The sequence below is a fragment of the Pristiophorus japonicus genome, chromosome 2 (assembly GCF_044704955.1).
Source record: "Pristiophorus japonicus isolate sPriJap1 chromosome 2, sPriJap1.hap1, whole genome shotgun sequence".
Classification (NCBI taxonomy): domain Eukaryota; kingdom Metazoa; phylum Chordata; class Chondrichthyes; family Pristiophoridae; genus Pristiophorus; species Pristiophorus japonicus.
The window spans coordinates 269205365-269222457 of record NC_091978.1 but is presented as its reverse complement, the minus strand read 5'-3'; the positions used below and the strand labels follow the sequence as shown (position 1 = coordinate 269222457).

Here is a 17093-nt window from a genome sequence, read left to right as displayed (position 1 = left end):
GCAAAATCTGGCTCTGGGAACGCACCCACCATTCATAACGTTCCACGTATAGTGAAAACTGATATCAATACGATTGAAGAATTCCTTGAGGATATCCTGGCTCCACCCAGGTTAGTGTCTCCATGTAGGTACCCAAGTTGCTGTTTCCCAGACATGCCAAGACCAACTACTTCATCAAACCAGATTTCAGGACAGCACCGAATTGTGCTGAGAATTTTAAGTGATCGAGCTGGAGCCAAATAGAAATGACCACAATTCCACTACAAGCAATCAAAAAGCATTGAAATGGGTTTAAAGCTTCCTTAATTTAAGCAAATCATTTTGTAAACACCAACAGTACATTGCAGATCGGGGGGTTGTGGTTCAGACTGGGAGAAGATTGAGGTGTCGGGGACCGGGAGAAGATTGGGGTCGGGTCATGTCCAACGAGGATCGGGGATTGGAGGAGAAGCTCGAGGAGGGCTGGAGGAAGAGGGAATTGGAGGCCTGTGTGGGTGAGGGGGAGGGGAAGGGGCGCGGGGAATGGCTTTGTGAAGGGATCAGGAGGAGCCATGGGGTGGGGGGTGGGGTTGGTGGAGGGGTGAGGCCTGGTGGGGGGGTCTCCGTTTGCGAGGGGTGGATTAGGCAAGGACCCTGGATTCAGAAGCTAAGTGCAGCAGTCCCCGCCTTGCATTGGCTGGCGGGTTTCACGAGGTGTGCAAAACCCGATCAGCTAAAGTTAAAGACAAAGTGGAGGTTAAAGAGGCTTCCAGCCTCATTATAATATTTAAAAGGGGGTGGCTGCCTGCCCTCCGTCCTGTCTCTACTAAAACCAGATGTGAGCGTGTTCGAGGCGGATTCAAGTCAAATTTCATTTTTAGCACTTTAACTACCCCACGCCCCCAACCCACCCATTTTTTTTTAGGTTAAAATTCCCCCCTACGTTTCTCTAACTGTGCTCCAACAGATAACTTGCCCAAATTTGTTCATAACCTCTTTAATTTTGTAATCAAATCCTCTGTTTTGATAATTTGATAAATGTATCAACTGATGCGATACTTGACCATGCAAATGGGAAGAGCTCCAGGATCGATTCCTGGTGTGGGCAGATCTCAGCCAAGGCAGTAGAACAGGATTACAATTGACTACAGAGCCTCTAGAAAAGGAGGCAAAAATCAGCCAAGGTACCTGTTGCTGGCCCAGGGGGTCCATTCTGGAAAGTATACCTATGTGAACATTGGACTCTGACAGCAGAGGTTTGTCTGAGGTGCCTGTTGTGATAAAATAGCCTCACATATTAATGCGATTAATTTGACAAAAGTTTTGGAGGGCTGATGGCACCTGTGAACCTATATTTTTGCAGGTGTCGTCAGTGTAGAAATGTGCCCACTTTTCGGGTAAAAAAATGGATGTAAACCATACCAATTTAGCTGTGATGTCTTCGCTTGGGCGAGCTGCCAATGGAGGCACGACCAGCTCGGGCTGAATATGCTGATGAGGCCCGAGTACCAACCTCCATCGATCCTCGGGCCTCGAGCCCGTACATGGGTCCAGACTGTGTCTTTAGGAGAAATGAGGAGGAAACTGAGGGGTGGGGACAATGTTATTGGGCTACTTCAATGTTACTTCAAGAACAGGAGTTCTACCATAGAGGTGCTCTTGTGTATCAGTGTGTTTCAAATGAAATGTTAGAGTTACAGTTTCTTGAATTATAAAAAAAAGCATCAACAGCACACATCTTTATTTGTTCTGGGATACGGTTCAGCAAAAACCTTGAAAAGATGCTTGAAGAGTTCAAGAGTTAACATCAGTAAAACTCTATTTCATGATGAGTAGGGAAGATCGCTGAAGAGTTTCAAGTCTGATGGATTTCTCGGAGTGAATACTGAAAAGTCCTCTGCATTGAGCTCTCTGAGGATAAAGAACGTATATGATATAAACCAGTTGATCTTCGCGATTAGGCTCTGAATTTCTTCCATTGAAAGAACAGCATTTACTGTCCATACGTAGGAATATTTTAAAGTTATTTAAAATTGAACATGGGACAATCACGGAACAAACACAAAGGATGTAACACAGTACAGGCTGGGGAGTAACAACAATTAAACACTTTAGCAGAGAGAGGCTGTGATTGTTCCTGCTTCTTACAGCTGTGGAGGATAAAGAAGGACAGACGTGAAGGAGTTTTGTAGATGATGTCTTGACATCAGAATGTTTGGAAAACAGCAGCCTGGGTTTGGAAAACAGCTTGTAATTCCCCTTCACTGATTATTGACTTCAAATCCTCCTCCCAGCACACTTTCAAAAGGACCAATAATCAGAACCAAATAGTGTTTAAATCATCATTTACATTTTTTTCTAAATCAGTGACTAGTGATAGGTTCAATTTTACATCTGCTGGGGGAGAGGAGAAGAGGAATGCTGAATAACAAATGATTTGCAAACTATTTAGAAAAATTGTTAACTTTCCAACATGATCTCATCTGGGAGTGTCTGCATCACATCTGTATTAATGTAAAGCCAAACTTGGCCAAAGTGCAGCCGAGTGCTGTGTTTAAAGATCAGGTCAAGGACCACGGGTTCTTTTCAATTGACATATGCAGCTCCTGTCAACGTTACTCCAAGATTCGTGTTACATAAGAACATAAGAAATAGGAGTAGGCCATTTGACCCCTCGAGCCTGCTCTGCCATTCAGTAAGATCATGGCTGATCTGATCATGGACTCAGCTCCACTTCTCTGCCCACTCCCCATAACCCTTTATTCCCTTATAATCTGTCGATTCCCGCCTTAAATATATTCAATGACCCAGCCTCCACGGCTCTCTGGGGCAGAGAATTCTATAGATTTAAAACACTCAGAAGAAATTTCTCCTCATCTCAGTTTTAAATGGGTGGCCCCTTATTCTGAGACAATGCCCCCTAATCTTCATTTCCCCTATGAGTGGAAATATCCCCTCTGCATCCACCTTGTCGAGCACCCTCATTATCTTATATATTTCAATAAGATCTCCTCTCATTCTTCTGAACTCCAATGAGTTAACAGTGTTGACACCATTTTGCTTGGGATTTTGTGGTTCTTCTACTGAAGTTATGGTGGAGGAAATAGCAGAGACTCTGACCATTATTTTCCAATCCTCTCTGGCTACAGGTGTGGTGCCAGAGGACTGGAGGACTGCTAATGTTGTACCATTGTTTAAAAAAGAAGAAAGGGATAGACCAAGTAATTACAGGCCAGTCAGCCTAACCTTGGTGGGAAAATTATTGGAAAAAAATCCTGAGAGACAGGATAAATCTTCATTTGGAAAGACATGGATTAATCAAGGACAGTCAGCATGGATTTGTCAAGGGCAGGTCGTGTCTGACTAAATTGATTTGAATTTTTCGAGGAGCTAACCAGGAGGGTCGATGAGGGCAGTGCGTACGATGTAATGTATATGGATTTTAGCAAAGCTTTTGATAAGGTCCCACATGGCAGACTGGTCATGAAAATAAAAGTCCATGGGATCCAGGGCAAAGTGGCAAGTTGGATCCAAAATTGGCTGAGAGGCAAGAAGCAAAGAAGTAATGGTTGATGGGTGTTTTTGTGACTGGAAGGCTGCTTCCAGTGGGGTTCCACAGGGCTCAGTGCTGGGTCTCTTGTTTTTTGTGGTATATATTAATGACTTAGACTTAAATGTTGGAGGTATGATTAAGAAGTTTGCAGATGTCACTAAAATAGGTTGTGTGGTTGATAATGAAGAAAGCTGCGGACTGCAGGAAGATATCAATCAACTGGTCAGGTGGGCAGAACAGTGGCAAATTGAATTCAATCTCGATAAGTGTGAGATAATGCATTTGGGGAGGTCTAACAAGGCAAAGGAATGCACATTAAATGGTACGACACTGAAAAGTGTAGAGGAACAAAGGGACCCTTTGAGTGCAGGTCCACAGATCCCTGAAGGTAGCAGACCAGGTAGATAAGGTGGTTAAGAAGGCATATGGAATACTTGTCTTTATTAGTTGAGGCATGGAATATAAGAGCAAGGAGATTATGCTTGAACTGTATAAAACACTGGTTAGGCTGCAGCTGGAGTACTGTTCTGGCCACCACATTACAAGAAAGATGTGATTGCACTAGAAAGGGTGCAGAGGAAATTTACAAGAATGTTGCCTGGACTGGAGAATTTTGACTACGAGGAAAGATTGGAGATGCTGGGTCTGTTTTCTTTGGAACAGAGGAGGCTAAGGGGAGACCTGATTGAGGTGTATAAAATGATGAGGGGCCTGGATAGAGTGGATAGAAAGGACCTGTTTTCCTTGGCAGAGGGGTCAAACAACCAGGAGGCATAGATTTAAAGTAATTGGGGGAGGTTTAGAGGAGATATGAGGGGAAAGTTCTTCACCCAGTGGGTGGTGGGGGTCTGGAATTCACTGCCTGAAAGGGTGGTAGAGGCAGGAATCCTCACCACATTTAACATATACTTGGATGTGCACTTAAAGTGCTGTAACCTACAGGGCTATGGACCAAGGGATGGAAAGTGGGATTAGGCTGGATAGCTCTTGACCGGCCGACGTGGACGCGATGGGTCGAAATGTCCTCCTTCCATGCTGTAAATTTCTATAAATCTATGGACAAGTGGCAGAACGGCCATGGAAATGAACCCCCTAAGCTTCCAGCAAAGGCATTGACGTGGACATTATAAATAGGTTCAAGAGACAAATTGGTAACTTTGCTTCAGAGAGAAGGGATTGAGGGACATGATGAGAACGTGAATAGATAGAGCTGACCTATTAAAAAAGGGATGGGTTTGTTGAGCCTGATGCTATTTTCCGATTCCCAAATAATCTTGTGTTCTTGTATCTAATTGCCTTTAAGCCATTAAATGTGTTAACAATCATTAAATGTGTTTCTATTTTTAATAATTTTTATTCAAATTGATCTCGCAGTGAATATAAAGTAGAGCACTGGAAGGAGGACAATGGTGTTCGGGCAGACGTTCCCGAAACAGGATTTGTGATTTGGTTATTTACCTGTTGCTTACGCAGCTGAAATGATCACACCTTGAGCCCCAGTAGCAGCACGCACATCACTTTAAACATGTGTGTCTTGCCATTATTGCTTGGAAAATACCCACCCGCCAAAGCAGTCCTGGTGCTCTTGTAGACCTAGGAAGATAATGATTGAAACAAAAATTGTTTTGTTAATGTTTAGATATTTAGCTGTGTAGAACTCCTGCCTGTTCTCAACTTGTCTGAATGATCAGGAACATAGAATATCTCTAGCACTCACTGAGAATGCTTCTAATCTCAACCTATATAAATTGCAAAAACTGTCCAAGACTGTAAAATCTGTCAGTCATGGAATATCTTCTGTTTTCACTAAAACTGTTGCTCATGCACATGTTTTTCATTCTTTACAGCAAAAGACGGTGATTTCTGGAGACTTCTGGCTCCTGGAAATTATAAAATCACAGCCTCTGCTCCAGGCTATCTAGCAATAACCCAAAAAGTGGCAGTTCCTCCTAGCCCAGCTATAGTGGTAAGCTTCATCTATTTACTTACGCAACAGAAAGATTGGCGATTGTATACCCCACTTCACACTTCTCCCTTGAAAATAAAATGAGTTCCAGTGTAAGAAAATCCTGCACTGACTGATTCCACACTTAACTCTGAGCATGGAACAAGATTCCGGCACGGATAAGAAAATCTTACTGTGCCAGATAGTGACTACCCTCACATCTCAAACACTTCATCTCTTCATAGAGAGCTGGTGATATCGACCCAGTAAATAAATGGACCTTCTGGCACACTGCTGCCATAACACCAGTGCTGGGAGTTTCTAAGGGGGGTCTTGTCAAACCACAGTTTGACCCAAACATGGGTTACATTCTTAAAGAGGCTTGGCCAGGACTCCATACTGTGGGAGTTCCTACTTCTCCCACCGCCTCTACCCCCAGTGACACCTGGTGTAAATGTGAAGGCTGGTATGCCTAATAAGATGAGGCATACTGGCTTCGTGAAGGGTGGAACTGGCCTAGCCATCCCCCATCTCAGGAAAAGTTAATTAAAAAAAATGATCAGCCTGCTTTGTAAATATTTTCATGACAAAACAAAAATTGTGCCTCAAACTTTACTCAGATTTGAGCACATAAATCTAGGCTGACACTCCAGTGCAAAACTGAGGAAATGCTGCACTGTTAGACGTGCTGCCTTTCGGATGTGATGTTAAACCGAGGCCCAGTCTGCTCTCTCAGGTGAACGTAAAAGATCCCGTCACACTATTTTGAAGAAGAGCAGGGGTATTATCCCCGGTGTCCTGGCCAATATTTATCCCTCAACCAACATCACTAAAACAGATTATTTGGTCATGACTACAGTGCTGTTTGTGGGAGCTTATTGTGCGCAAATTGGCTGCCATGTTTCCTACATTACAACAGTAATTCATTGGCTGTAAAGTGATTTGGGATGTCCCGAGGTTGTGTAAGGTACTATAGAAATGCAAGTCTTTAAATTAAAGATGATATGTCCTTGTGGATTGGCTTTCTTGGCACAAAATGAACACTTCATTTGACTAATAATCTGCTGTATAGTGCTTTCGTAACTATTCTTTGATTACGTCTCTGTGAAGCACCTTGAGATGGTTTTCTACATTAAAGGCGCTGTATAAATGTAAGTTGATGATAAAGTTGTTTTTTAATGGCAGGGAACACAAGATACCTACACTGAAAACAGATCTTTGTAAACAATATTTGGAATTAATTGAATGTATATACTATACTTCGTATAAATTGCATTTCCCACAGTTCCAGAAAATGAATAAAGAAGGAAAGAACTTGCAAAAATATAGTGCCTTTCGTGACTTTTGCTCTTCTGAGGAAATTGTGTGGCTATTGTGTGTGGTGACTGGGAGGGGGCATTAATGGGTGTGAAGGGTGGGAGGTGTTGTTGGGCGGGGCGGGGGGTGGGGAGCTGGTGGAAAAGGAAGTATGATTGGGATGATGGTGTGTAGAAGTCACACAATGATGAGGTGGGACAAGCTCAATGGACCAGCTGGTCTTTTCTTGTCCTTCATTTTTGTATGTCCATATGTTCACATAAGAGTAAATTGTGAAGTAAGGATGTTATTTTTCAAACATCTTTATTTTGATCTGTTTCTTTGCAGGTTGATTTTAATCTTGAATCATTTTCTGAGAGAAAAGAAGAGGAGAAGGCGGAAATAATGGAATGGTGGAAGATGATGTGTGAAACACTGAACTTTTAAACAGAAGGATTTTGCTCCTCTTCAGTCACATGCTTTAATGGGAAGTGTGTGGCATTTTGATCTCTTTTTTAGTCACTTAATTATTTAACGTTTTCCTATGTTTTAATATTACTTGAGTACAGTGATGTAGGAGGTGATGGCATTATGTGAGGTGAACAATCTGATGTCCCACCTGTTCAAGCTACTTCTTCAGCTAAAATATATGCTGCCATTGGTGGAGATTCCATTTTGCTCACCTTACTCAAAGATTAATTCCCTTCCTTCATGGTCTGTTTTAGATACATGTGGTCACTGTGTTTTTGTATCTGTATGTTAAAATTCACTTAAAGATCCCAAATGATGTGTCATGACCAAGAATATCAGGGCATGTTTGGAAAGGGAAGGGAGAAAAATATCTTAATTTTGGAATACACAATGAATGAAGTGTGTAAGGTCTTCACAGATTTATGTAACTGACTTTTGAAAGAATTCAAAGTGAAGGATAAAATCTGTTCAGAATTTATTTGAGGTAAAAGGAAGGGAGAATGTCAAATCAGATGTGAATTGGAAAGTTGATGTTGATTAGTGTATGAACGTGTTAATTTTCTGTAATGGTTTGAACATCACACGTAAGTTGTTATCTGAAACTTAATGATCTGTTAGTGACTGACATTTCTGCAGCAAGTTGCAAAACTGAGACAGAGCACTTGGGAGACAAAATTATTTTTCTCATGTTCAGATTGCAAAACAAATAACGCATCACAGTTCCAACTTCCATAAAGATCAGAAATAAAGTTATTACACAGTGATGGAAAACAACAAAAAGATTTAGATTATAAATTGAGGGAATGTAAGTGTGTTAAATAGCTGTAAGTCAACAGTATAACACAATTGCCATGTCCTCTTAAAAATCCATTTTATAATTTGCTAAAACTAACGGCAGTATTACACGCTTGTATGGGTAATCTGATGTTGTGCTTTGTCCTCTTAACTACGTAACATTGCAATGTTCATGACATTAATATTTCATTACTTTAGAGAGTAATTTTGGCCATTACGCAGGATAATTGTCCATTACATTAAAACAACAATGGGGTGTAATATTATATACTGTTTCTGTATATTGAACATCACACTGTTACCTCAGAAGTAGATCAGAAAAGCACTTGCAGATATTAATGTCCTTATATGATGCAAAATGTACTCAGCTGTAACTTGCGTTTTGCTGCCTATTGTGTTTGTGATAAAGATGAAATGTTGGCCAGTGATCATTGATTGTTGTGATTTGTTGACACTCAGGGGTTGAAATTGGCTTACGCCCGGATGGGGACGGTAATTCCTCCTTGGCCGGACATTCTGCGCCCAGAGCAGAAGTCCCGCCCCGGAAGCAGAATTGGGGTTACCGCCCCTCCCAGGAAGTGGAGCGCAATGTCGCCCATCCCACTTCCTTTCGGGGCAGGATCGGGGGTGCTACCCAGGCGCAACGCGGAGCGCTACGTGGCAGCTCCACGTGGTGCTGATGCATTTCAACGGCCCTCCCCTTCCGTTAATGGGGAAGGACGCTGCGAGCTCTGCAGACCCTTTGATGGGTGTCATGGCCGTAGCCCAGCAGCAAAATGGAGTGCCGGGCTACACGATCGTGGCCCGGACCACACAACATCATTCGACAGCGCCCCGACGGTGAGCCTGGGAAAAAAAATGGCCTCCCCTTTAACTTTCGCCTGTGATGGATGTGCAGCCCGGTTTGCAACATGTGAGGCTGACGCAGGTATTGCCTGTGGCGGCCTCACGGGGTGCTGGCTAATTTCCATCGTGGGGCAAAAAGGGGGTCACCATGCATGGTGATTGTGATGTATGTAGCACTCAAATCACTGACTCCACACGGTCCAGTGTTGTAGTAACTGCTGTGACCTTGGTCCTTTATTGTGCAACTCCTCCAGAGTGCCCTTCAGATGTGGTGGGCAGCCTTTTATACTCTGTCTCACAGATACTTTCGGGTCTCCCACCACAGTGCCCCTTGTGGCACACCATTGTAACTATACATTTAATGTACATGGACAATACATAACATCTCACTCCCGCCCGCACCCCCCCCCCCCACCCCGCCTCCCCCCAGTTCCAAAAGCAAATTGCCGGTAACCTCAGCCTTGTTCGTCCTGGTTGATTTGTGTGTGAGAGTCCATGACCATCCACTTCGCTCTTTCCCCCCCCCCCCACCCCCCATGTAGAGATTATGCTTGCGATCCGGTGCAAGCATGTCATATTTGCAGTCCTTAAATGGATGATACAAATACACAAACATAATCTCCAGTAGAAAGCAGGTACACATAGACAGTACATTTGTATGCGTTGAAGAGTTATATCAAAAGGTTGCAGGTACACTCTCAGTTATTAAATCCCAGCTTCACTGGGTGAGGTATGGTGACAGCATACTGCCCCTTTTTGCCCGAGGTAATGGGCTGCGCTGAGACAGGGTATGGCAACTGGTGCGTTGCCTATGTTCTCAGAAAATAGTTGCCTTTGCGGCTTGTCTGCAGCCGCTGAACAATTGCATAAATCACACAAAATCAGAAATCGCATGAATCCATTAGTCATGTTAGTCACAGATCCATTAACCCTTTTAACTGTGCATTGTGCTATTAATTCTTTTCACCAATCATCTCAATCATTTTAATCACAGTATTAACTCTTGTCATAAATCACGTCATCATACAAATCACAGTAATCATTTTGACTCACTTTTGCCCTTACAAAAGTCTCTTTGTGGGGACCGCCAACGGTGTAAGGCCCCTTTAAGACTCCCGGGTACATTCCCTTTTAAGACGCCATTTTGTTTTTCCAACGAGGTTTCTTCTGGGCGCTGCCATTTTAGGTGCTCTGCTGGTGCCTGCCTGCCTTTCGCTGCAGAACTCTGCTGCCATGGGGCTTGCCGCCATCTCTGAACGCACCCGAGAGCTGCAACACACTGGCCCCCATACTGCCGCATCCTCCAGAGCACCCCACGCAGCTGACCTTTTTGCCCGGGAGTCGCCACACACACACACATCCTCTGGAGCCGACCTCCTCACTGCTGCAGCCGATCCTCCCGCTGCAAGCCCTGCGAACGGCCGCCTCTGCCTGCGGGCCGACGGTGACTGCTGGAGCAGCCTGTCGAACCACTTCTCTCTTCTCCAGCTCGGTCGGCGCTGCTGCTGGTTCCAGCGCCTCTTTCTCACCCTCAAACTTTGCAGGGGAGAGTCGACGGCCGCTGCTGCTCTGCCCAACCCCACACATGCTTCCTTCGCTGCCATCCGATCCGAAGGTGTAGGCCTGCTCTGCCTGTGAACATGGGGGACAGCGGTCTGTGGAGGAATGAAGTCTTCCCAGCTCCCACGGACCTTCCCCATCCATCTCCTGCCGAGTAGCATCGGCCCATCGCCTGCAATGATCCACAAAGGTAAACCGTGCGTCTCGCCACCGTGAGATACCTGTACATCCGTTCTGCCAAGAGCAGGTATTAGTTCCTTGGTGTAGGTGCACAGCTTCGCCGGGACCGGGACCAGCTTAGGTCGTGCAGCTGGGTTGATCCACAGTTTACTAAAAGTTTCCTGACTCATCAGCGACTGACCCGACCCCGTGTCCACTTCCATACTCACTGGGACTCCGTTAATCTTGACTTCCATAATCACTGGGGCCGAATCGTCAGTACACGTATACAGTCCAAGCGCATCATCTTCTTCTACCTGGGGCTGGGATGCCTGTCGAGCCAAACCGCAATGCTCCTCGCTGGACAGCAGATCATCTACCATCTCCTCAGCCACACGGTGAGTCATGTTTCTTTTGCACATACACTGAAGGTGGCCTTTCGTGTGGCAGGTATTGCACGTATACTCCGCAAACCTGCACCGGTGAGTCCCATGATTTCCTCCGCAGCGCCAGCATGGTGCTACTCGATTAGCCCCCCCTCGGCGGACTCTGAGTTTCAGGACCCTGAGGTCCGTGCTTTCTGCCCTGGGCAGAGCCACATTCTGCAGTTTTGTCCGTGACAGGCGCTATCCTGTGAATGGTACCTGCCGGGTTCGAGACTGTGTGGATCATCTGCTTGGTGCTGCAAGTCGAGGTCATAAATGCCCGGCTGATGTTGATGGCTTGCTGCAGGCTGACTGTAAGTTCAGTAGATAGCAGCTTGTGAAGGAGACCCTCATGGCCAAACCCCATAACAAAGACGTCTCGCAACGCCTCGTTAAAGTGTGTGCCAAAATCGCACGGCGCCACAAGTCTCCTGATGTCCGCAGCATATTTTGTGACATCCTGGCCCTCAGGTCTGCAGTGGTGGTAGAATTTGTGCCTGGCCGTGAGGATGCTCTCCTTCGGTTTCAGTTGGTTACGAATGAGTTCAATCAGCTCCTCATATGACTTGCCCTTGGTGCTCGTGGGTGCCAGCAAATCCCTGATGAGACAGTAAACCTCATCGCCACAACTGGACAGCAATATCGCCTTACGCTTCTCTCTCAGTGCGTTCGTGTCCCCTGTCAGGTCGTTTGCTATAAAATAGTACTCAAGCCTTTCCGTAAAGGCATCCCAGACATTACCCTCTGTGAAATCCTTTAGCGTGCCCAAAGTAGCCATGGTTACGTGAAGAGCTCGTCTGTGTTCTCGTCGCCAATTTGTGATGTATGTAGCACTCAAATCACTGATTCCACACGGTCTGGTGTTGTAGTAACTGCTGTGACCTTGGTCCTTTATTGTGTAACTCCAGAGTGCCCCTCAGGTGTGGTGGGCAGCCTTTTATACTCTGTCTCGCAGGTACTTTCGGGTCTCCCATCACAGTGCCCCTTGTGGCGCACCATTGTAACTATACATTTAATGTACATGGACAATACATAACAGTGATGACATCATCGGCAGAGGCGCAGTGGCCCATGCGCTACCAGCCGGGCAGGGCTCTACTACATTCGTGCCTCTGCTAACTCCAGCACAATTTCATGGGAGCTGGTAGCGCCCCCTCTCCCGCCCACTCCCCCCCGGGCGAAAACACTCCCCGTTAGTGCCCCCCCACCCCGGAGTCGCTAACAAGAGGCGCACAACAGGGGAATTTTGTCCCCTAGTTTCTCTGTATATACTGTGTTAGTCATATCTTTATCATAAGTCAGAGCGGAATTAGTGAACAATACAAAATAGCAGCCGTACATTAGAGCACCTCCAGTCAGTTCAATTAATAAAATTACCTGTAGCTGTTCACTTATGAGTTGATTTGGAAAAGTATTGATATGGAACTTTGTGCTTTCTATTTTTTTAAATGTTTATTTACTCTACATTATCATAGCACTTATTGCTTCTGTTTCCTTTTACTTTCCTTACTTTCCTGGAGGCATCAACTCCTTGAGGGAGCACAGGTACCTATTCAGTATCTCTGCGAATAGGCTATCATTGCTCAGCTTGATCCTATCCTCACCCAACATATCATCGGAAAGCAGTCAGGAGCCCTGACTAGTTTCCCTCATTGTAGCCCTCAGGAATACCAAGGCTAATTGTAACATTTCCATCACCGGCTCAATGCAGGGGGAGGATTGAACCATAGCTACTCACTGAGCCATTGGAGATAGCTCTCATTTTTTACATATGAGTTGGTTGTGTATGTGTGTTCACTTCGGTGAGGAATAATTCCCAGGATGGAGTATGCTGCACAAATATTGCTAGATCTGGGATAGCATTCAGTATTCAGTATTCAGTGTTCCTGGCCACCAGCCTTGCTCTTACTGCAATTATTTCAATACCCTTTCATTAACATTTTGCCTTCACAAAACATCTTCATTTGAATAGTTGTTTTTGGTTTGCTTTTGTGTGAAAATGTAGGCTGTTAAAAGTGAAGTTTGTCTGATGCTAACACGATGGCAGTGTTGGATGTGAAGTAACTCTCAGAAACAGCTCTTCCTCAATTGTTTTTGTTGCACCTTCTGGGTAATGATCTATTTTTTTGGTTACAGTCACATTTGCTTTTAAATCTCAACTGATGATACCTTGATGATAATTTCTAAGCCATTGTGTTTTTGAAATGGGAGGCTTTCACTTCCTTATTTCAAAAAGAAGTTAACCTAAAAGTGAACTCTAAATACTCCATTTCATTATTTTTAAGATCAGATATGGAGCATTTAATTTCTTGTTTTTTCTTGTTGATTCATTAAAATGTTATTAAATGCACGACTCTGCTGTGAGCAATTTCTGCATTTACTGGAACATGGAAACTCCTCCCAATTCTTCCGATGGTTCATTTGTTTAAGATAGTGAGTAGCTGAGCTGAGTATAGACCAAGAAGGTGCCGTGTTTGATTCTTGGTCTCTGCTAAGTTCACTGATTCTGCCTAAGTGGCAATAGGGGTACTAAATTGACTTCTGTTCCCATGGTGAATGTGGGGAGGTGAAAATTGACTGAATTTTCGGCGCTTGATTTGTACTAGGGTTACTAATTAAGCTCAAAGCTGTAGGGATTCAGGAAAAAACTTAGGTATGGATAAGAAATTGGCTGAAGAGTAAAATCAATGAGTACTGTATTAGAAGTAATCTTGGGGTGGTGGGGATGTACTGAGTGCAGTGCCCCAGGTCTCACTATTGGGACCACTGCTGTTTCAATTTTACATCAATGTCTTGGGCCGGAATTTTCCCACTGGCGATGTGCGTGTGGAGGTGGATCGTCAGTAAAAAAACACTGAAAATGGCAACGGGTCGGGAACCCATTGTCATCCCACCATCTCGTGTCTTTAACACGGGCGCCTGAGAGAGCAGATGGGGCCTCGGTTTAACATCTCATCTAAAAGATGGCACTTCTGACAGTGCAGCAATCCCTCAGCACTGCACTGGAGTGTCAGCCTAGATTTTTGTGCTCAAGTCCCTGGAGTGGGACGTGAACCCACAACCTTCTGACCTAGAGACAAGTGTGCTACCTACTGAGCCACAGCTGGCTGCTTGGAGCCAAGGGCTATCAACTGAAAACATGGCTCATGACACCGTTGAGGATGTCAAGTACTGAGGTCTAAGAGCGGTAAGGAAAGCCAAATGTTCACTAGATGTATCATAGAGCAAATAATAGGCATGCTGAAGATGTGCTTCAGATGCCTTGACAAATCTGGAGGAGCCCTTCAGTACGCACCAGCCACAGTCTCCAGAATTATCATCGTCTGCTGCGTGCTGCACAACATAGCACAACGCACAGCAGACAATGAGAGGCAATGTGCAGAGTGCACAGCCACTTCAGATGAGGAGGAGGAGGAGGAGGACGAGCATCAGCTTGAAGACAAGGAAGAGGAGGAACCTGAGTTCCACACGCCAGCAGCACCAGAGCACATTGCTGCCCTGGAGGCCAGGGATGACCTCATCATGGCCAGATTTACTTAACTCCTTGCGTTATACCCATATGGTTGCCACATGCTGTCTCGGGTCCCCCCCCCCGCCCTCCCCACAACACCATAAAGCATCCCTGCAATGACCAAGCCGTTCCTTTAACATTAACCCCCATTGTTGTAGTTAGCGTTATATGTCAACATTTACTGCAACTCACCAAGTCACTTCCAAGTAACAGACAAAATTGGCCATGACCGGAAAGTGGTGAAAATGAATAGCTTAATATGTGTTATAACAGTAACAGGACCTTAACAATCACACTTCATTAAACACCTTTGTGCTAACCCTTGTGCATCTATTTCTGTGCCAGTTTTCATTTCCGCGTCCTATGAGATGTTTTGGTCGACGTCATCTCGGTTTTGGAACCTGTGATGGCCCCGTCAAAGTCTGCTCCTCCTGTGACTGTGCAGGGCAAACTCAGCTAACATGATCCCAGGAGGCATCTGTGGCTCTGACAGAGGGGGAGGCAATGGGAGAGAAGTGGGAGTGCTTTGAGAGAAGCTCCCACTTCCATGCCCCATCCCTCTCATGAGCCACTTACACTTCCCTGCTGCAAGGAGCTGGAGAGCACCCTGCTGCACAGCAGTGAGGCCATGAAGGCCCAAGTCTACCTTTATATCCCTCCTAGCGATGTGGCCAAGGCTGCTTTAAATATCCCCATTGGAAATGAGTCATCGATGACGTCATCAGACCCGCACCATTTAATAGCGCCAAGAAACGTGCAAACCTGCCTTAATAGGCTCCATTAACTGATAGTCGCTCTGAAGAGCAGGATGAGGAGTACAACGCGGTGCCGACCCGACACGTGGCCGCCTAGGTAAGAAATATTCTGGTCTTGGATTCAAAAACTTAATGTAAGGCAAATTATACCAAATTTGGAGGGGCAATGGAATCGACCAAAGGAGGTGGCCCAGAAATTACAGAATGAGCTTACTGAAATATGAGTGGGCTGAACAATGGAAGATGAAATTTAACGCAGACAATTGTAAAATATCGCATATAGGAAGAAGAAATGGAGTGACGCATGTACTCCTTCAATGGTACTAAAATAGCTACAGTAATTGTTGAAAGAGATCTGGGAGCCTTAGTGGACCCAACACTAAACATGTCCAACAAATGCAGAGCAGCAATCAGCAAAGCTAACAAAATGGTGAACCACATCATAGCCAAAACAATAGACCAAGTGAGAGGAAGTCATGATCAAACTGTACAGTGCTTTATTCAGATTGTACCTAGACTACTTGGTCACTGAGGGGAGACATTCAAGCTGGAGGCAGTGAATAAAAGAGCCATGACGAAGATTTCTGGCAGGTCTGAATTATGAGATAAGACTGGAGAAACTTAGGGGGCTATTTTGGCCAAAGGGTGAAACAGGCACTAAATAGGTGCAGTGCTAATGAGACTAGCCTGTTTGAAAAGCTGGATTTCACACATAATTTTGGTCCTAGTTATTGATTACTATAATTTGAACTTGCCTGCATGTGTTAAACCAGAAAATTGCAGGTTTAGCATGTGTTTAGACACAATTTGCATGGAACAGAATATGCGGGCTCGTCACACCCACTTCCATTAAATGTGTGGAATGCTCTGATTGGCACACAGTGGCAAGTTGCAGGATGGCTCAGGGACTGAGGAGAGGGTGCACAGTTTCTCCAATGCGGCACTGAAGGTCCTGGTGGAGGAGGTCCAGAGGAGGAGGGTTGTCCTGTAACCGCGGGGGCGGGGGGGGAAGGATGCCATTTTGCCCTCCTCATCCTCCTATCCCTCTCCTGTAGCAGCTAGTGCTGCTCTGCCTACCTCATGTCATCCTCCCATTCCTTGCCCAGACCAAGGGGGACCCCTGGCAAGATGGGATTGACCAAGCATTCCCTTTCGCCTGGTGACTCCTATATTGTATCGAATAAAGTGGAGTATCACAGCACTTACTCTTTTTAGGTGAAGTCCTCAGAGAATTTCTGGAATAAATGTTGCTCACGTGTTGGTGAAGTCTTGACAAGATGTCCCAGAAAGTCTCCTGACGTGTTTCAGAGGTCCAGCAGCAAGTGAGCAATAGTGAGTATCCCTTTAGGTAACGCTTGAAATCGACAACAACATCGTGTTTGGTCCTAAACAGCTGGTCACTGTTAAAAAAGGTGGTTAGTAAAAGCGCTAGACACCAAAAAGCTGTGCAGCCTCTTTAATGAGCGCCAGCAGGCATTTTGAGTGGCAGTCAGTTGTTTAATGAGCCTCCGGGTGGCCATTCCTAGCGCTAGCTTTAACTCCTTTACCAAGATGGCGTCTTGTGCTAAATACGACTTAAACCAGTGTTGCAGCATAGGATCCCATTTTGGCCACCTCAGAGGATCTTTCGTGCCTAAAATATTTGGTGAAAATCGCCCCTTTGGACTTTTCAGGATGGAAAGGAAGCATCTGAATGGTGACCTTATAGAAGTATACAAGATAGTAAATGGTATGGAAAAGTTTAAAACTACTTTTAAAATAAATGACAAGAATAGGGCAAAGGATCACAGGTTCAAAT

General features: G+C 45.0%; 1 protein-coding gene and 1 long non-coding RNA gene across 2 annotated transcripts in view; one reads left to right on the top strand and one right to left on the bottom strand.

Annotated features, from left to right (window-relative positions):
- Positions 1 to 8467, top strand: part of cpe (carboxypeptidase E) — a 155722-nt gene extending 147255 nt beyond the window's left edge. Inside the window, exons 8-9 of the mRNA XM_070864333.1 lie at positions 5380 to 5498; positions 7122 to 8467. Of these exons, the coding sequence (XP_070720434.1) occupies positions 5380 to 5498; positions 7122 to 7220 (218 nt within the window). The 3' untranslated portion in view covers positions 7221 to 8467. The remainder of the gene's footprint in view (positions 1 to 5379; positions 5499 to 7121) is intronic.
- On the bottom strand, positions 1733 to 16542 carry LOC139245908 (uncharacterized). The gene is made up of 3 exons (XR_011590151.1): positions 16502 to 16542; positions 4991 to 5125; positions 1733 to 1890 (listed from the first exon to the last, which is right to left on the bottom strand). It is a non-coding gene; the product is annotated as an uncharacterized lncRNA (long non-coding RNA).
- Positions 16543 to 17093: the final 551 nt, after the last annotated feature.